This window comes from Neoarius graeffei, chromosome 4, assembly GCF_027579695.1.
Source record: "Neoarius graeffei isolate fNeoGra1 chromosome 4, fNeoGra1.pri, whole genome shotgun sequence".
NCBI classification, from domain to species: domain Eukaryota; kingdom Metazoa; phylum Chordata; class Actinopteri; order Siluriformes; family Ariidae; genus Neoarius; species Neoarius graeffei.
This window is the reverse complement of record NC_083572.1, coordinates 15,348,203-15,369,128: the sequence shown is the minus strand read 5'-3', so window position 1 is coordinate 15,369,128 and position 20,926 is coordinate 15,348,203. Positions and strand designations below refer to the sequence as shown.

General features: G+C 43.8%; 1 protein-coding gene across 2 annotated transcripts in view; it reads left to right on the top strand.

Moving 5' to 3' along the window:
* The window catches only part of prkcaa (protein kinase C, alpha, a), a 517,863-nt gene that overhangs the window by 357,466 nt on the left and 139,471 nt on the right, over window positions 1-20,926 (top strand). For both annotated transcript variants that reach the window (XM_060918929.1, XM_060918930.1), the window contains exons 9-10: window positions 10,007-10,147; window positions 10,661-10,834. In XM_060918929.1, coding sequence (XP_060774912.1) covers window positions 10,007-10,147; window positions 10,661-10,834 — 315 coding nt within the window. The remainder of the gene's footprint in view (window positions 1-10,006; window positions 10,148-10,660; window positions 10,835-20,926) is intronic.

Below are 20,926 nucleotides of genomic sequence, written 5' to 3'. Positions count from 1 at the left end.
ATGTTCAGAATGTTACATTTTGTTCATTTATGCAACATCAAAACATTCTTCACCCAGAAGAGAGATATATTAGCCTAATGAACGGACTGTATATAAACATGACATTGGGAAAATGTTGCACTAATCACTCTGGTGGGTCGTACCACAGCGAATCAACAAGTCTTATTCCAAAATGTGGCTTTTTGTAAGAGCAGCGACTTTTCTGAGGATGTGGTCTGTCTGTGGAACTTAAACATTTTGCAGTGGCTTTAGTGTTTTGGCTGAATGGTCCTTAAGGGTGTGTGTGTTTTCTTGCCTGCCTGTCTCCATGGCAACACAGCAGTCGCTGTACTTCCTTTCAAGCACACGTTTATACATTACTTTATTTCGAACAAGCAGGCTCCCACAAAGACAAACACATTATGACAGATATACAATGGATAGCTACATAAACCCTTCATAAGGGATTTCTTAACCAGAGATACTATACTACTGTATTTCTCCCTTTCATCGTTTTCTCTCTCTCTCTCACACACACAATGTGTTTGTGTGTGTGTGTGTGTGTGGTACCAGACAAAATTTTGGATACACTTTATAATTCAATGGTTTTTCTTTATTTTTACTCATTAAAAGTCACTTCATGTCTTAAAGTCATGATGGATGTCGTTTCTCTTTAGTTAGCTGAGCGGTTCTTGACATAACATGGATTGCTACAGTTGTGGAATCGGGCCATTTACTGTATTTTTATTATTTACTATTTACTGTTTGATCTCAAACACATTAAGGCAGCAAGACATTGCACTAATTAACTTTGACAAGGCACAGCTGGTACGGTAATTGAAACGCATTACAGGTGACGACCTCATGAAACTGGTTAAGATAATGCCAGTAGTGTACAAAACGTCATCGAGGTAAACACTGGCTACTTTGAAGGATCTAAAATATGAAACTGTGGTAGCGGGGGCGTGGCCAAGCGGCAGTTTGTGAATGGAAAGCGGGGTCGAGAAAGGTGAGTGGTCAAGTCATTACACCTGGTGTCAATTAATGTGTGTGTGTGTGTGTGTGTGTGTGTGTGTGTGTGTGTGTGTGTGTGTTGCAGTGATGGCAGAACATAAAAGGAGTAGGAGAGCAGAGAAGAGAGCCTGGGACCAGAACACGACTGAGTGTGTGTGTGTGTGTGTGTGTGTGTCCTAGAGTTGAACAAAGTGAAGCTGAAAAGCTGAATAAACATGTGTGTACATTATCTCCCGCCTGCTGTACTTCTGTACTCCACCCACATCAGGGAAACTGTTACAGAAACCAATTTTGTTTTTTAACACTTTTTTGTTTACCACATAATTCTATACATCCTCCATATTTTCCATATATTTCATAGTTTTGATGTTTTCAGTATTGTTCTACAATGTAGGAAATCGTCAAAATACAGAAAAACCTATGAATAAGGAGGGGTGTACAAACTTTTGACTGGTACTGTGTGTGTATATATATATATATATATATATATATATATATATATATACACACTATATACAGAGAGAGAGAGAGAGAGGATATTGCACAGTTGTGCGAAGATATGAAGTTTATCTTTGAGTGGTGAATGTATATGTCACAAGTGAGTGAAGTGAACAAGTGAAATATTTTTCAACACGAGAACATAAACTTCATATCTTCATGCCACGATGTAATATTCTTTTAATTATACAGACACGTCCACAAAAAAATACGCAAGTTAATCAAAACAATTTTAATTTTGAACCGGCTCGCCATTTTGAAAACGCGCATCCAGTCAGCAGGAAAACATTTGGAGTGATGTCATCGGAGTGAAATATCGGGAATTATTATACATACGGGACACTTTTTCGACGGAATAAAAACGTGTTCTATTCCCTTCTAGCAGGTTTCATTCATTTGGTTTGATAGCATGCAATATTGTTTGCATATTGCTTATCCTACGTGTATTACGTCACTCTACCCAATGGAGAACGAGCATTAAATATGGTTTACGATATTGCATGGTTGTCAAGACAACATGACGCCACATCTTGGAACTGATGCGAATATTCAATAAGAAAGTTTCCTGCTGCACATGTGCACAAGCATTTCTTTGTTCACTGGCGGCACCCGCAGTAAATTGTTGCAGTAATCCCCCGTTCTTAACTTTTTGTAAAATCTATAATTGTTCCATCAAATAATAATAATATTGGCTGGCTTTTTTTCATGGTATATCAGATATATTCCATTCATCTAGCATGATATTGAACTCGTCTTTGACTCGTTCATTGAGTTCATTTGAAAAATACAAGTGGTGTATTCCCCAGTAAAGCACTCGTTTATATATACACAATACATTCATGCCCATTTTGAATGTGATATGATTTTTGGACAAAGTAAGCATAATTACCTTCATTAACTGTCTAGTAATAGGTAATTAGTCATAAATATCCTCATACATCACGCACCCTGATTCAGTTAAATCAGCAGTATGCTGATTACCAAGGACAATGCTTTATAGTTTTATAGTATAGACTCCACGTAGGACTCAATTTCGAAATCTAAAAGTGCTAACTATCAAAATAAAAGTGTGGGAATGCTTATACCTCCCATCCAGCCAAAATGGAGTAGAATGGTGAAGAAGAGTTCCAGATCATTACTGTGTTTGCGGAAAAAGCACTATAAAAAGACTATCCACTCAGATTATGGTACCATTGTGAGAGAGTGAAGCTTTGAAATGTCCACCAGATGTCAGTCTTTGCATTTGAAGTGTCCAGTATACAGTCTGCTCCTCCCCAAGTCAAGGCTTCATTGGGTTACGATCTGTACAAACTTGGCTTGATGTCTTGGCTAGAATTCTTCTTTAAGATCAGTAATAATCAGATTTTTAAGAACGTATTATTTGTGTATTTGTGATGTACTTGTGCATCTCAAACAATTAGAATATTGTAAAAAAAAAGTTAATATTTTTTCGTAATTTAATTCAAAAAGGTAAACTTTCATATATCCTGTATTCATTACATGTACCGTAAAGTGAAATATTTCAAGGCTTTTTTGTTTTAATTTGGATGATTATGGCTTACAGGTCATGAAAATCAGAAATCCAGTATCTCAAATTATTAGAATATTTCCTAAGACCAATCAGAAAAGGATTTACAATACAGAAATGTCCGACTTCTGAAAAATATGTTCATTTATTCACTCGGGCGGCATGGTGGTGTAGTGGTTAGCGCTGTCGCCTCACAACAAGAAGGTCCGGGTTTGAGCCCCGTGGCCGGCGAGGGCCTTTCTGTGCGGAGTTTGCATGTTCTCCCCGTGTCCGCGTGGGTTTCCTCCGGGTGCTCCGGTTTCCCCCACAGTCCAAAGACATGCAGGTTAGGTTAACTGGTGACTCTAAATTGACCGTAGGTGTGAATGGTTGTCTGTGTCTATGTGTCAGTCCTGTGATGACCTGGCGACTTGTCCAGGGTGTACCCCGCCTTTCGCCCGTAGTCAGCTGGGATAGGCTCCAGCTTGCCTGCGACCCTGTAGAACAGGATAAAGCGGCTAGAGATAATGAGATGAGATTTATAGACTCAGTACTTGGTTGGGGTTCCTTTACCACAAATTACTGCATCAATGCGGCGTGGCATGGAGGCGATCAGCCTGTGGCACTGCTGAGGTGTTATTGAAGCCCAGGTTGCTTTGTCTTCAGCTTGTCTGTATTTTTGGGTCGGGTGTTTCTCATCTTCCTCTTGACAATGCCCCATAGATTCTCTGAGGTTCAGGTCAGGAGAGTTGGCTGGCCAATCAAGCACTGTAATATCATGGTCAGCAAACCATTTGATAGTAGTTTTGGTACTGTGAGCACGTGCTAAGTCCTGCTGGAAAAGGAAATCAGCATCTCCATAAAGCTTGTCATCAGATGGAAGTATGAAGTGCTGTAAAATCTCCTGGTAGATAGCTGCATTGACTTTGGAGTTGATAAAACCCAGTGGACCAACCCCAGCAGATGACATGGCACCCCAAATCATCACAGACTGCGGAAACTTCACACTGGACTTCAAAGTCCTTGATTCTGTGCCTCTCCACCCTTCCTCCAGACTCTAGAACCGTGATTTCCAAATGAAATGCAAAATTTACTTTCATCTGAAAAGAGGACTTTGTACCACTGAGCAACAGTCCATTTTTTTTCTCTCCTTAGCCCAGGCAAGATGCTTTTGACATTGTCTCTGGTTCAGGAGTGGCTTGATATTAGGAATGTGACAGTTGTAGCCCCTTTCCTAAAGATATCTGTGTGTGGTGGCTCTTGATGCACAGACACCAGCCTCAGTCCATTCCTTGTGACGCTCTCCCAAGTTCTTGAATCGATTTTTCTTGACAGTCTTCTCAAAGCTGCGGTTATCCCTGTTGCTTGTGCACCTTTTCCAGCCAGCTTTTTCAGCAGTGACCTTCTGTGGTTTACCCCCCTTGTGGAGGGTATCAGTGACTGATTGTCTTCTGGACAACTGTCAAGTCAGCAGTCTTCCCCATGATTGTGGTTGCGTGGACTGAACTAGACCAAGAGATGCACAGTATTTATACTGTTTTACTCAAACTCGAAATGAAATATTCTCATCTTTTGAGATGTTTTCTTTTTTGTGTGCTGCAGGTCATAATTATCAAAATTAAAATTGAACAATGCTTGAAACGTTTTAGTTTACGTGTAATGAGTCGAGAATATATTAAATTTTCACTTTCTTAAATAACTGATGGAAAAATATAGAACTTTTTCATGATATTCTAATTGCTTGAGATGCACTAGGATAGTATGATTTGATATGCTGTATCTTTCTGTAAGGAGAGGTTTATTTAGTATTTATGGAAGGAGTCGTCAGTGTCATTGTATGTAACAGTAAGTTTTCCACCATGGGAGAGAACTTTCCAGCTTCTTGGTAACATCTATCCATTATCCATTACTGCTTATCCTGTGCAGGGTCACAGGCAAGTTGGAGCCTATCCTAGCTGACTATGGGCGAGAGGTGGGGTACACCCTGGACAAGTCACCAGATCATCACAGGGCTGACACATAGAGACAAACAACCATTCACACTCACATTCACACCAATGGTCAATTTAGAGCCACCAATTAGCCGAACCTGCATGTCTTTGGACTGTGAAGGAAACCAGAGCACCTGGAGGAAACCCAGGCAGAAACGGGGAGAACATGCAAACTCCACACAGAAAGGCCCCCATTGGCCACTGGGCTTGAACTCAGAACCTTCTTGCTGTGAGGCGACCGTGCTAATCACTACACCACCATGCTACCCTTCTTGGTAACATGCCAAGCTGTCTTTTATTTTGATCTTATTCAATTCAAGAGAGAGAAAAAAGTGAGGGAATGTCATGTAAATGAAAGCAGGAGCATTTCTTGCAGACATTAAATGCAACTATAAACTAATAAAAAAAAGAGTGTCATGCTTTAATCAACATCATGCGTTGGTCTTTTTTTTATTATTATTCGAATCTCTTCTTTTGGCCATTTCTTTAGGCATACGTGTCACAACATATCACATTAAAACAGCAACTTTTCAGAAACTCGATGGAGAAGTTCATGCATCCGGTTCATTAATTTGTATTAAAGAATCAATTGTGTGTGTGTGTTGTACATGCTTATCATTGTCCTGTGATTGCAGGATAGAACAATCAGAGACCGTAAAGAGGTGAGAGAAAGAGCGAGAGAGAGACCAGAGGCTCTCTCTGCTGTGGTTGGTTTGGTGTTGGTTTCAAGTTCACGCTGATCTGCATCATGGTAGCATTCTGAGTACGTCCTCTGCTTTAACTGCTTTACTAAACAAAAATCTTTAGCGCTATTATAACCTCTGCAAGAAATTATTCTTCACCAGTATTCCTTATATGTGAGTGGGAGCGAGATAAAGTAAAGATAAGGCCAAAAACTGTGTGAAGTTTTACAGCTGACCAATATGACCATCGTGCTGTCATGTCAGAGTCCGAGTTTGTGTTTGTCTGCAATTCTGCATGGCCTCTCAGGGCTTTCTGGCTGCCCGTTTCTGGAGCTTTGCATTGCTCTGAATGGCAGAAAAAGAAGAAATAGTTCACTCACAGCCATTAACTCTTTGAAACCTTTCTGCATGTTGAGGTTAGAAAGCAGCGGTTGTTTGATCAGGCTATCTTTCTCTGAGCCTCAGTGCTATAATGCAAATGGCTTCTGTACACAATGACGTGATGAGTCTGTTTACCAACACACTAATAATAGCATTGAATCAGTTCTGTGTGTAACTGTCTGCTACTTGACAGGTTCATTTCTTTGCCTGCTGAACATTAAAGTCTGGTGTTATGGTGCGACGTCAAAGTCTTTCAGGAATGACATGTAGAGCAGCCAGCTTAACAAAACTGTTTTGCGAAATTATTTAAATTACCCGATGAAACAGTAGCATTAAGAGGCAGCATTAGGGATCTGAGAAAACACGAGTCAAAAAGGGACACTTTTTTGGGGGGGAAAAAATTTTAACCTGGACATCCATGAATTGCTGTCAGGATTGGTTGATTGCGGTAAGGATTCCCAGTGGTTTTATGATACATTGTGTCCTTGAGAATTGTGCTAGCTCTCTTGGCAAGCATAATATATTACTTGCTCCCTTTGGGATGGAAATGTTCCTTTAAGTAGAAGGAGGGTGTTGGACTGTCTGACTTTAGGAAAGGGAGTTTGCCCTTCCTAAAATGTATAAAAAGATTCGTAAAAGTGTAAGGAAAAGGAATGAGGAGGGTTCGAAACTGATTAATTTTTAAATCAGATGCCAGTTAGGATTTTGAAGTAAATGTCTCATAGCAATACAAGGTGAAGCTTATCAAAGGATCTGGAGTTGATTATTATGATTACTGTGGGGGATTATGGGGGAAGCCAGGGACGGATCCAGCCCAAGAATCTGACAGGTGCACATTTGCGGAAATATTTTCACTGTGTCTGTGAAAGTTCTCAGTCATCCAGGTCATTGTAAACCGTAGGTGCTAAAGAAGGCAACTGGTACTTGCTTGAAATTCTTAAAGACGTTTCACCTCTCATCCGAAAGGCTTTTTCAGTTCTGTCTGACTAGTGGTGAGTTCCAGGTATTTATCCTCTAGTGGACCAAAAAAGCAACCCTAAGGAGAGTCATTGAGGTCACATGGGTCGTTGACCGTCTTAGTCATCCTGTAGGTGTTAGGGTCACTGGAGGCCGGGTGTGAACGGTGTTAGCAGCCTAGAGGGTCGTTGGTTCTCTCTGCCATCATGTGTCATAGAAGTCAGCTGAGTCTTGGTGTGGATGTGTATTCAGTTTCTTTGGAAGTGTACCAAGGACTGCATTGTAGGTGGCTGATAAGTGGTGTCTCAAACCACCTCCTCTGTGCAGTGATGGTCATTCCAGGTTGACGAAGATGGCTTCTTTTACTCCTCTTTCAAATCACTGGTCTTCTCTGGCTAAAATGTGTACATTGCAGTCCTGAAACGAGTGTCCTTTGTTATTGAGATGAAGATAGACTGCAGATTCCTGGCCTGAGGAACTGGCTGTCCTGTGTTGAACCATGTGCTTGTGAAGTGGTTGTTTCGTTTCCCCAATGTACAGGTCTGTGTATTCCTCACCGCATTGAATTGTGTGCACTACGTTGTCTTGTTTGTGTCTGGGTATTCTGTCGTTAGAGTGGACCAATTTCTGCCTCAGAATGTTACTGGGTCTGAAGTGTACAGGGATGTTGTATTTATAGAAGATCCTCCTGAGTTTCTCAGATAGTCCAGAAATGTAGTGAATGACAATGTTCTTGCGTTTGTTGCTGTTTTCTTCCCTGTCTGTTATGTTTCTTATTCTGGTCTTGACACCTACACCTGTTAGATGACTGAGAGTGTCAACAACCCATGTGACCTCAACAACTCCCCTTAGGTTTGTTTTTGGTCCACTAGTCAGGCAGAACTGAAGAAGCCTCTTGGATGAGAGGTGAAATGTCTTCAAGAATTTCAAGCAAGTCCAAATATTTTCACTAATTTTACCAATTTTAAGATATGCTAATATATATTATCAAGTCAACACACTATGTATGATGATGCTTCATTTATTAATGTCATACTGGTTGAGCAATGTTTTTTTTTACTGCACACATAAATCACACTTAATAATAATGTAACAAGTTCATATGAATTGTAAAAGTTTTTTCTTAGAAAAAAAATTAAACTAGAAAAGCACTCGGAGAGCCCAAACTTCCATCAAGAATCCTTTAAAAAAATCCAGGATCGAGAAGGTGATCCGGATCACCGCCAAAATTTAATGGATTGTTACTTCTGCCCAGTCACACCTCTGGAAAAAAATTTCAGAGCAATCCGTTCATAACTTTTTCCGTAATGTTGCTAACAGGCAAACCAACAAACAAACAAACCAACGCTACCGAAAACATAACCTCCTTGGCGGAGGTAAAAAAACCACTGACAAACTGGACTCGAGCTGGTGACTAACATGAGTGTTTTTGCCACAGAAATAAGAAAATCTATAAAAAAGACTAGGCACAAGTACTTCATTATTCTACAGTATCCACCAGGAACATATGTACGTATAAATTCAAATAACATAAATTCTAATAACTACATGAAATATTTTATCCAGTTTGTCTTTACCAACCAGCACGTAGGCAGACATGCAAAGCCACTGTGCTTGCGCAAAACTTCAAGTAATCTGAAATTGTTAAATGTGTTTATTTCAAAGAGCACCACTTTTGCTGAAACTTTTGGATTGACCTAGAGTCTTTGTCTCAGGTCACGCTATACAAAGCATTGTGAGAATGCAGGTAATTAGGTCAGGTAAGCATCATCGCTTACCACAGGTGGTCGGATCCTGAACCATTGGTCTGTTGGTTGAGCATGGCTATAGCCCATGTAGCCAGCTAGTGGTAAAATAAACAAATGCCCCGTGACCGATGCATCGGTCTGGATCAGTCCCTGGAAGCCATGGCCTAATGGTTAGAGAAGTAGCTTTGGGATCAAAAGCTTGCTGGTTCAATTCACTGGATCAGCAGGAATGGCTGAAGTGCCCTTGAGCATGGCACCTACCTTGACCATCCCCAGGCTACTCAGGGTATGTTGTATGTCACTCTGGATAAAAGAGTCTACTAAAAATGCCAATAATTTAATGATAAAAGTACTGCAACAATCCAGACAGCTTGAGGTGAAGTAAAAAAAAAAAAAAAAAGAGCAATTGAATGGGAGGTCACAGTTTAGAATTCATTATCAAGCTATGAATGTAGTTGAATCCTGAAATCTTCCATGGGTCTGGTGTCCCATCACGGGTGAGTATAAGTGTGAGGCTGGTGGTGATCTGGAGATTATACATCTGCCTGCCACACTTCACCAAGTTAAGCATTGTTTCTGCATCCTAAATGTCTTCTCTGCTCAGATTAACCCTTCGTTGAAGTGCTTTTAACATGCCCTTTGTTGGCTTTCCCATTTGTTGAATCCCAAGTCAACATCTTACGGTTTCATAACAAATGTAAGCACAACAACAGCAACAAAAAATACATGATGCAAGTGTTTGCTTTGTCATATCAGTGACTCCAAGTGTGTTCAGCTGTCCGACGAGATTGGAGTAGCAGTTTTGAAAAATGGCTCGATAGCTTCAAACATCTTGTAGGAAACATCCAACACACTGCACCATCCTAAATTAGTAGACTCAACTAGCAGATGTGACTTGGGATGAAAAAAATCAGGGTATATTTCAATTCAGGTTGTTGTTTATCCGTCAACTGCTCCATCATTACTTCCTATTTGGCGAATCTTGCCATGCCATCTGATATATCCTTCTCCAGCAATGTAAAGAATACAAAGAATACGCAAACCCCAAGTGTCAGTGGATATCAACAAGGGCATGTTCCAAGCAGTAATGAACCACAGGGTGTGCCAGTGTTTGCAGGTTGTTTAATCCAATCACTTCCTAGATGCCATTTGTGATCAAGCATGGATCGACGTGACTATGTTCAGTCAGGATGAGTTTTGGATTCAGCTAATTACTTTGTTTCTTTGAATCTGTATTCCTGTATGCAGAAAGCTAAGCTAGGTCCTGGGAAGAAGGCCGTCACCCCTATTGACAACAACAGGACCAGTTTGCCCTCCACTAATCTGGACCAGGTCAAACTCACCGACTTCAACTTTCTGGCTGTGTTGGGGAAGGGGAGCTTTGGGAAGGTTAGTAGAAAAAAAAAAACCTGAAAACTTATACAAGGACAAATTTGAGCTGATTTTGTGTGTGTGTGTGTGTGGGGGGGTCCACAAAGAAGCAGTTATTTAAATGAGTTTGGAGAGGTATTTTATTTATAGCATGAGAGGGAGAGAATGTCTCTTGTTGATGGTGCTTCAGGGTGATTTGTTGGTGTGGTAAGGGTATAGGTTAGCCATGTGCAAACAGATCTGCTTCTACTCAGCCAGCAGAAGTCTTAGCTTCCTTAGCGAAAGGAGTGTTAAAGTAATGGAGAGATGGCTGTCTGATGAGCAGTGTTTTTATCCTTCTTTCTCACTAGTTGCTAGCCAGACGGTTTGCAGTGATCAGTGGATATCATCTGTAGATAGCCAACCCTGGCTGTTCCATTACTTTTGTTTTGGTCACTGTCCTTGTTTCTGGTTCTGTTCTGGTACGTCTTCAAATTTCACACTGGCCATGTACACTGAGCCCCACAACATGTACCCTTTCTCTTACTTCAGGTGATGCTAGCAGAGATAAGGAACACAGAAGAACTGTTTGCTATAAAGATCCTGAAGAAAGATGTAGTGATCCAGGATGATGATGTGGAGTGCACCATGGTGGAGAAGAGGGTGTTGGCACAGGAAGACAAGCCACCATTTCTGACCCAGCTCCACTCCTGCTTCCAGACTGTGGTAAGGTTCAGAGCATTGCCCCATTTTCACGTGAAACTGGGTAAATTGTGGTCAAAGGCCTGATCAGAAGATTGTAGGTAAGGAATCCGAGGAACATTGTGGCAAAAGCTTGAATAGGCATTGTATGTAAGGTCTGACAGGACACTTTGCAAAAGTCCTGCCAGGGCACTCACTATTGGTAAGACCTGACAAGTTATCAATGGTAAACGTCCAAGAGGATATTTTGCAAAAGGCTTGTCAAGGCATCATGGATAAGAAGGCGTTTCGGGTATTGTAAGGTAAAGGCTTTTAGGATATTGCAGAAAAGGCCCACTGCATCAAGTACTACCAGAACTTTTAACACCAAAGAACTGGAATTGTACTTTTAACATTGATTTTAACATTCAGACATGAAAGAGTTGAAAAGTTCTATAGTTGTATACTGTAGCTTTTGGCTTAAGGTTGGTGCCAAAAGAAACTTGCAAGCAGGACCAGAAACAATGTTCACCAGAGGGGAACCATCAGGGCCTTCTAGGCCTTCAGAGAAGGCCCAAACATATCAGCATTTCAAATGTTATATTTAATTTCTTTCATTCTTTAATTGCTTTTATTCTTTCATAACTAAATTATAATTATTTTCTTCTAATTTGGCCTCAGTTTTTAAATCAAATTTGCTTCAAAAATGAAAGGGTTACTGTCCTGAAAACAAAATAGAGTTATCCAATGGATTTCCCATCTCATCTCATTATCTCTAGCCACTTTATCCTTCTACAGGGTCGCAGGCAAGCTGGAGCCTATCCCAGCTGACTATGGGCGAAAGGCGGGGTACACCCTGGACAAGTCGCCAGGTCATCACAGGGCTGACACATAGACACAGACAACCATTCACACCTACGGTCAATTTAGAGTCACCAGTTAACCTAACCTGCATGTCTTTGGACTGTGGGGGAAACCGGAGCACCCGGAGGAAACCCACGCAGACACGGGGAGAACATGCAAACTCCGCACAGAAAGGCCCTCGCCGGCCACGGGGCTCGAACCCGGACCTTCTTGCTGTGAGGCGACAGCGCTAACCACTACACCACCGTGCTGCCCCATCCAATGGATTTATTTTTATTATTTTTATTTGTTGTCTCTAGGCCGAGAAGAGTTTAGAGCTGGCTCACTCATTGGTTAGGACTTCATTGCCGGGACAGAAGGCCATGGCAGTGTATGTTTATGTAGAAAGTGACAGATGAATTAACCAATCAGATTTTGATTTATAGAGGGAAGGACCAAAAATTAATCGCCCTAGAACTTTTCAAAGGCCAGTGCTAGTTTAACCATGACTCGGCACCATCAGCACAGCAGTGAAGTCACCATCCAACCGGTGTAGCGCTCAAGCCAGTGCTATCGAGAGCCAGTCGCACAGGCTAACGACTGAGAAACTAAGATTTCTGTCTCCAGACTCTTCTTCCACGCACACTCGCCACAGTATTTTTCGCTCATGCTTAAGTATCCATTTCCCTGTGTAATTTACTTAGTTACTTTGAAAATCAACATCGACAACTACACACAACAGACCTGCCACTATCCCTTGCAAAATCCTTTGCCCTGTTGCTTTTTTGGTGTGTCTGCCTAAGTTTTGTCTGAGCTCATGTCCCAGCTCTAATAGTAACAGTTCGCCACTGATGTTCACACTATGCATAATCATACATAATTTAAAAACCACTGTTTTATTTTTGATGCTGTATGTGCAATCAAAAAAGCAACATAGTGCTATTTTAGTTCTGAACCTGCATAAATGTTGTACATTTAATTTCTCAAAAACAGTAAAAGCACAAACAAAACAAAAATGTTTTAAAGCACAATCACAGCCCAATTGACAGAAATACTATTGTTATTTACTATTATTATATAGTAGTATTCCTGTTTTTATTTTTTTACCTTTTTTACAGCACATTATTTTATTTCCTATCTGGACGGAGACACCTTAAATGTTTAATTTCTCAATTTCTTTACTAAGAGTGAGCATCCGTGGGTGTCTAGAGTGACATGTGGGTATTTGTGTTGTGCCTGTCCATTTGTCACTCACTGCAGGCTTCAGCTTTAAATTAAAGCATGATGATGATTCCTCGGTCTCTCCTGAACAAACCTCTCCTCTGCCAAATTGTTTTTGAAAAACTCATTTTATTGCTGAGAAATGTCAGGGATTGAAATAAGTAAATATCTCAATATAGGCATCTTTATTTGGATTTTTTTTTTTACTTACCTTGAGAGGATTGAGAAAAATAAGTTCTTCCTGAAAGGTCTATAATTTCCTTTCATAATAAGCACTATAATCACATGTATGTGTTAAGCATGATGGGGAAGGGAGGAGTGAAGTTGGTGTCTGAATTATGGAGCCAAGTTGTTTTTGTTTTTAGCACAAAGCACTGAAAGAGCTAAAAGAGTACAGGCATATGTACAGACACCTTAACCATCAGATTTGGCAAGGTACCACATAGAAATAACAGAAATTATTCTATCCACATTCACTGGATATGAGCAATCATGCGCTCTGATTGGCTACTCTTCCACTAAGTTATCAGCTCATAGTAGAGTAGTAGAACTGACGACCTGATGAACTACTCTCCTTCATATTTCCCCATATACACAACTGTTAAAAATAACTACAAGAACAGTATCTATACTACTGTGGCAGCTTGTGGTTATTAAAATAGTCAAATGTACCAGTCAAAAGTATGTACACCCCAACTCATTCATATGTTTTTCTGTATTTTGACTATCTTCAACATTGTAGAACAATACTGAAGACAGCAAAATTATGAAGTAACATATGGAACATAATATATGGAATTTTTCTATCCACATTCACAGGATATGAACAAGCGCGCACGCTCTGATTGGCTACTCTACTACGAGGATATCAGCTCATATACTGTGAGTAGGGAAAAACAAAATGGTGGCACATGTTGCTGAACCAACCGAGGACGAAATAAAACTCTACTCCAAAACAAAACCCAAAAAATTGCAATCAAGTATTGAAAAGAAAATAGAAAATTTTAAATGCATATCTTCTGTTCAACACTCCACCCCAATTGGTGGTGGTAATGCACCTTTAAGTTGGTTTGCCAACCACCAAAAAACCCTGAAGAAGAAGAAGAAGAAGAAGAAGAAAAAAAATACAAAAAAAGCAACAAAATATGGAATGAAAGTATTTGATGGGAAGAACATATTGTGGCAGTTCGTATGAGTGGGCGGAGCACAGAAGACGGCAGGACAGAGCTAAGTTTTGTAAACCTTTTTATTTTGAACACTTTTCAGTGGTCTCTCACTAATAATACCCAGACAAGCGCACGCACACACATCCGGTGTCTGGTTCGGGGGAGAGCTCCCTCTGCTTTCGCTGTCTCTCCTTAACCTCCTAGGGCTTAGCGGTCACATGCGTGGACAGCACTTTATGGAAATTCGGAACAAGAATCCACATATGTGGACATACTTTTTCTCTAAAAGTACATCTTATCAAAAGATGATGCTTAGTTTTTATTCTAATCAGGTTCTAATAAGCCCAAATAGCAAAGAGAAATAAAAAATGCATGTAAAAAAAACAGCTTGGGCCTTAGGAGGTTAAATAGGGTGCGGTCACTGGGGAAGACACACAAACACATTAACATCAGGTGCAGTGATTCTGCCACTTACCTTCCCTGACTCTGCCCTCCAGTGACAGACCGACGCTTGACCACGCCCCCGCTGCCACATACCCCCACCGCCCGACTCAGCCTGCAGCCGACTCCTCCCCCCCCCCTTGACGGGAGAGGAAGTCTGCCACGACCATCTGCGCCCCCGGCCTGTGGATCACCTTGAAGTTAAAGGGTTGGAGTGCCAGATACCAACGGGTGATGCGCGCATTGGCATCCTTCATGCGGTGGAGCCACTGGAGGGGCGCGTGGTTCGAACAGAGGGTGAAAGGGCGTCCCAGCAGGTAGTAACGGAGGGCGAGGACCACCCACTTGATTGCTAGGCACTCCTTCTCAATCGTGCTGTAGTGCCCCTCACGCACCAACAGCTTTCTACTGATATAAAGCACTGGGCGGTCCTCCCCCTCCACCTCCTGGGACAAAACAGCCCCCAGCCCTCTGTCCGATGCATCCGTCTGTAACATAAAGGGGAGAGAAAAGTCAGGGGAGTGTAAAAGTGGCCCCCCACACAGTGCAGCCTTTACCTCAGAAAAAGCCCACTGGCATTGCTCTGTCCACTGGACCAGATCTGGTGCCCCCTTTTTAGTCAAATCAGTCAGCGGGCTGGTGACGTCCGAATAATTAGGTATAAACCTACAATAATAGCCAGCCAGCCCCAGGAACTGTCTCACCCCCTTTTTGGTCTTGGGCCTCGGGCAGGCCGCAATTGCTGCTGTCTTGTTAATTTGGGCACGCACCTGCCCGTTGCCCAAGTGGAAGCCCAGATACCGTACTTCCACCCGCCCAATCGCACACTTCTTCGGGTTGGCTGTGAGACCCGCTCACCTCAGCGACCTAAGGACGGCCCTCAGATGTTGTAGGTGCCGCAGCCAGTCATTACTATAAATAATGATGTCGTTGAGGTATGTGGCCGCATAGGTGGCGTGGGGGCGGAGGACCCTATCCATCAGCCGCTGAAACGTAGCAGGTGCCCCAAACAGCCCAAAAGGAAGTGTGACAAACTGGTGTAAGCCAAACAGTGTGGAAAAGGCCGTTTTTTCTCGGGATAACGGAGTCAAGGGGATCTGCCAATAACCCTTTGTCAAATCCAGTGTCGAGTAAAAGCGAGCCGTGCCTAGTCGATCGAGCAACTCATCAATATGAGGCATTGGGTACACGTCGAATTTAGACACCGCGTTGACTTTTCTATAGTCTACACAGAACTGGACCGACCCGTCGGCCTTGGGTACCAAGACCATTGGGCTGCTCCAATCACTGTGGGACTCCTCGATGATGGCCATTTCGAGCATGGCCTCAAGTTCTTCCCGAACCACTTTTTTCTTGTGTTCGGGTAGCCTGTAAGGGCGGCTACGCACTACCACCCCCGGGGGCGTCTCAATGTGGTGCTCTATGAGGTTGGTGTGGCCGGGCAGGGGCGAGAACACATCCGAAAACTCGGTCTGCAACTGGGCAACCTCCGTGAGTTGGGTCGGGGAGAGGTGGTCTCCACAGGGGACCAGAGAGGTACATGATGCCAATGCTCCCTTTAGAACCTCCAGCCCCAGCTCCGCCTTCTCCGGAACCACTGACACCAACGCCATGGGGACCTCCTCGTTCCAGAGTTTGAGCAGATTGAGGTGGTAAATCTGTAGCATCCCACCCCTGTCCGTTCGCCTCACCTCATAGTCAACGTCCCCGACTCGCCATGTGACCTCAAAGGGTCCTTGCCACTTGGCGACCAATTTGGAGCTCGATGTGGGCAACAGTACGAGTACTTTATCTCCTGGTGCGAACTCCCTAAGGCGCGTACCCTTGTTGTACAGGCAGGTTTGTCATTCTTGGGCCTGACGCAAATTCTCCTGGGTTAGGTGTGTGAGTGTGTGGATTTTTGCGCGCAGGTCAATAACATATTGAATTTCATTTTTACTTGGTGAAGGTCCCTCCTCCCAATTTTCTCGCAGCACATCTAGAATGCTGCGCGGCTTACGCCCATAACAATTCAAACGGGGAGAACCCCATGGAGGCTTGGGGGACCTCTCGCACTGCAAATAACAAGGGTTCGAGCCATTTATCCCAATTATGTGCGTCCTCACTTACGAATTTTTAAATTATATTCTTGAGGGTGCGATTGAACCGTTCAACTAAACCGTCCGTTTGTGGGTGATACACGCTGGTGCGGATTGGCTTAATACCCAACAACTCATACAGTTCATTCAGTGTACATGACATAAACGAGGTGCCTTGGTCAGTCAGAATCTCTTTCGGGATTCCAACTCGGGAGATGACGCGGAAGAACGCTTCCGCAATACTGCGTGCTGAGATATTGTGAAGAGGCACGGCTTCCGGGTATCGCGTTGCATAGTCCACCAGAACTAATATAAAGCGGTACCCTCATGCTGACCGATCTAATGGCCCGACGAGATCCATCCCAATTCTTTTCAACGGGGTCTCGATTAATGGGAGCGGGCGCAAAGGCGCTTTTGGAATGGCCGCTGGATTTACTAACTGGCATTCGCGGCACGCCGTACACCACCTACGGACATCGACGTGAATCCCTGGCCAATTGAACCGGGCCATTATTCGGGCTAGTGTTTTATCCTGCCCTAAGTGTCCAGCCATGGGATTAAAGTGAGCCGCCGGGAATACCAATTCCCGGCAGCTCTTCCGAATCAAAAGCTGCGTGACTTGCTCTTTAGTCTGAGTATCTTGCGTCACTCGGTATAAACTGTCCTTCATAATTGCGAAGTAGGGGAAGGACGGGGTGGCATTTGGCTGGAGCGTTTGACCATCGATTACTCTCACTTGGTCAAACGCATGCTGCAGAGTCTCGTCTCGCGACTGCTGTAATGGAAAATCCTCGAGGGATTCCCCAATAGAGAGAGGAGGAGCCGGTGGCTCCTCACTCTGATGCGGAGATGACGTAGACGGCTCTGTGTCAGCTGCTCCCGCCAACGTGACACCGGGACCTCCCCCTGCGGAACTACGGCAGGACCCACTTTTCACTAAATGACTCATTAATTCCCCAAATCCCGGCCAATCAGTCCCCAAAATTATCAAGTGGGTAAGGCGAGGATTAACCGCCGCCTTTACTATAAATTTTTCCCCTCGAAAAAGAATGTGGACCGACACTAAAGGGTAGTTGTGAACATCCCCGTGCACACACAACACCTTCACTAATTGTGCTCCCCCCAATGCCTCGTCTTGCACCAGGCATTGGTGGATTGAGGTCTGATTACAACCAGAATCCACCAACGCCTGATATGTATCCCCTTGGACACTCACCGGTATGCGATATGCTCCGGCCCGATCGAGGGCGGCTCCTGGCGCATCGTGGGTCCGAACCACCGCGCCCACCTCCATTACCGAGCACTGCTGTTGGAGGTGGCCTGGCTCCCTGCAGCGCCAGCAAACCGGCCCGGGCTTCCTCTCTGCACTGGTGTTCTGGGGCTCACTCACCTGAGGGGGGGAGAGACAGACACAGAAGGGAGAAACGGGAGGGCACCGCGGGTGCGGTGGGCCGGCTGGGGTGGCGCCGGCCCCCACGGTGGGGGAACGGGGCGAGGATGAGACACAGGAGGAGAGGGAGAGAGAGAGGAGAGGGGAGAAGAGGTTGTCTGCTGTCCTGCCGTCGGGACAGCCGCCAAATGGTCCTCCGCCAGCTCGATTGCCTGATCCAGCGACGCCGGGCAGTGGCACTGGACCCACTCTGCAGTTCCTGCTGGTAAGTGTGCGATGAATTGTTCCAGTACCACCTGGTCGATGATTCCCTTGGCGTCGCGGTTGTCAGCCCTCAACCACCGCCAGCAGGCATCCCGGAGTTGCTGGCCAAACGCGAACGGCCGGCCAACTTCCTCCAAGCGCAAAGCGCAGAAGCGCTGTCGTTGTTGCTCAGGGGTGCGCCCCACACGCTGGAGGACGGCCCGACGAAGGTCCACGTAGGCCAGCCAGCGGTCGGCGGGGAGCTGTAGCATGGCCAGCTGCGCCTCTCCCGTTGGCAGGGGGAGGAGGCGCGCCACGGGCTGTTCCACCGGCCACCCCGAGGTCTCTGCTACCTGCTCAAAGAGCGTGAGGAAGGCCTCGGGGTCGTCCTACGGGCACATCTTCGTTAGGGTGAGGGGGGAAGGGCCCATGGCGGTGGAGTTGGTGGACCCCGCTGACGTGAGGAGGTGCCGGAACGCCTGTTGATCTTCCTGCTGAGCCAACACCAGGGCCTCGAACCGTTGCTCCTGCTCCTTCTGGAGGGTGACTAGCGCCTGGTGCTGGCTTTGCTGGGCTGTGGCGAGGGCGTGGACCAGGTCGGCGAAAGGGGAGGACTCCATGGGGCTGTTCTGCTTCTGCGCTCCACATCCCGGGTTTCGGCACCATTGTGGCAGTTCGTATGAGTGGGCGGAGCACAGAAGACGGCAGGACAGAGCTAAGTTTTGTAAACCTTTTTATTTTGAACACTTTTCAGTGGTCTCTCACTAATAATAACCAGACACACACGCACGCACACACATCCGGTGTCTGGTTCGGGGGAGAGCTCCCTCTGCTCTCGCTTTCTCTCCTTAAATAGGGCGCGGTCACTGGGGAAGACACACAAACACATTAACATCAGGTGCAGTGATTCTGCCACTTACCTTCCCTGACTCCGCCCTCCGGTCACAGACCGATGCTTGACCACGCCCCCGCTGCCACACACATCTTTTTTTATTTTTCAAAAATTATCACTTTTTTCACAAATTGCTCCTGTCATTTCGCCAGTTTGTTTACATTCTAAATGGAAATTATTTTGTTGGACGTTTTGTATAAAGTTTTTCTTTATCGAATTTGCAAAAAATAAAAATGCTCTGTTTCTCAAAATCCAGTGTATGTGGATAGAATAAACAGTTATTCCACTCAAACTCGTCGTACACGGCTTATAGACAACTCGGTGCTACGTGCCTCGTCGGCTATCAGCTCATGTACGACTCAATTTTGTGGAATAACTGTTAAATATACAATACACAAAGCAATGACCAAGCATAACATCCTGGTAGTCAGTGAAAGGAATGAGGACAATAGAGGCAGCTTTGGTGACACATTGACTTTTTATGGTTTGCTGGAGCATTTTCAGTGCTTCTTTCAGAGAACTATAAATGAAATATCATAGCAAAAGGCACAGATAATATTTCCATTGTTGTTGATCTGCTCACAGTCAAGGTCACAGGTAATTATTGTAACACAAACAGCCTATAAATGAACTTAATTAGTAACCACACACACAGGTGCACACATTCATTCACTACCTCACTCATTCTCTGCTAATCCTCCTCCCGTTAACACATTTTATCATTCAAATGCTTTTTTACGCCGTTTTGACTGGCTGAGCGAACTGCAAATAACTGGCTACAAATAATGTGCAGTTACTTCGTACCAGAGGTGGACAAAGTACCCGACTTCATTACTTAAGTCAAAGTACAGATCCCGCTGGTCAAATGTTACTTCAAAGTTGTCCAGTCAAATTTTTACTTAAGTTAAAGTACTGAAGTGCTTGCTTTTAAAAATACTTAAGTATTAAAAGTACATTTTCTGTCAACGCATTGTTGTATTATTGCCACAACGCTTATAATACCTAATGCCTCTGAAGCAACCAACTGGATTATTTTGTGAATTCACAAAATGAACACATGCTGTGCCATCATGGTGGTTTAACGTTAAGCTAGCTAGTCAGTGAAGCTTCACCTGACATGCTAGCAAACTCTTTTCAAACTCAAAATCATATTGGGTAGCTAACGTTACTAGAAAAGAAAGATTTCTACATTTTGTTTATTTGGCAAGATTACGCTAAAACATATTTCTGAAAGGACTTCAGATAAGTTAATGTTATTCATCTTAGCGTAACTCCGTGTTTACATGCTAACTAACAGTGTCCATGTTAACTAGCTATGTGTTAATGCTAGCCGTGGACAAGGCTACGGCAGCTTGGCGGGCAAATCCATAGAAAGTCATTTGACTAACCAGACTGCATAGGTACAGTGGGGCAAAAAAGTATTTAGTCAGCCACCAATTGTGCAAGTTCTCCCACTTAAAAAGATGAGAGAGGCCTGTAATTTTCATCATAGGTACACTTCAACTATGAGAGACAGAATGGGGGGAATGAATCCAGGAAATCACACTGTAGGATTTTTAATGAATTAATTGGTAAATTCCTCGGTAAAATAAGTATTTGGTCACCTACAAACAAGCAAGATTTCTGGCTCTCACAGACCTGTTACTTCTTCTTTAAGAGATCCTCTGTCCTCCACTTGTTACCTGTATTAATGGCACCTGTTTAAACTTGTTATCAGTATAAAAGACACCTGTCCACAACCTCAAACAGTCACACTCCAAACTCCACTATGGCCAAGACCAAAGAGCTGTCAAAGGACACCAGAAACAAAATTATAGACCTGCACCAGGCTGGGAAGACTGAATCTGCAATAGGTAAGCAGCT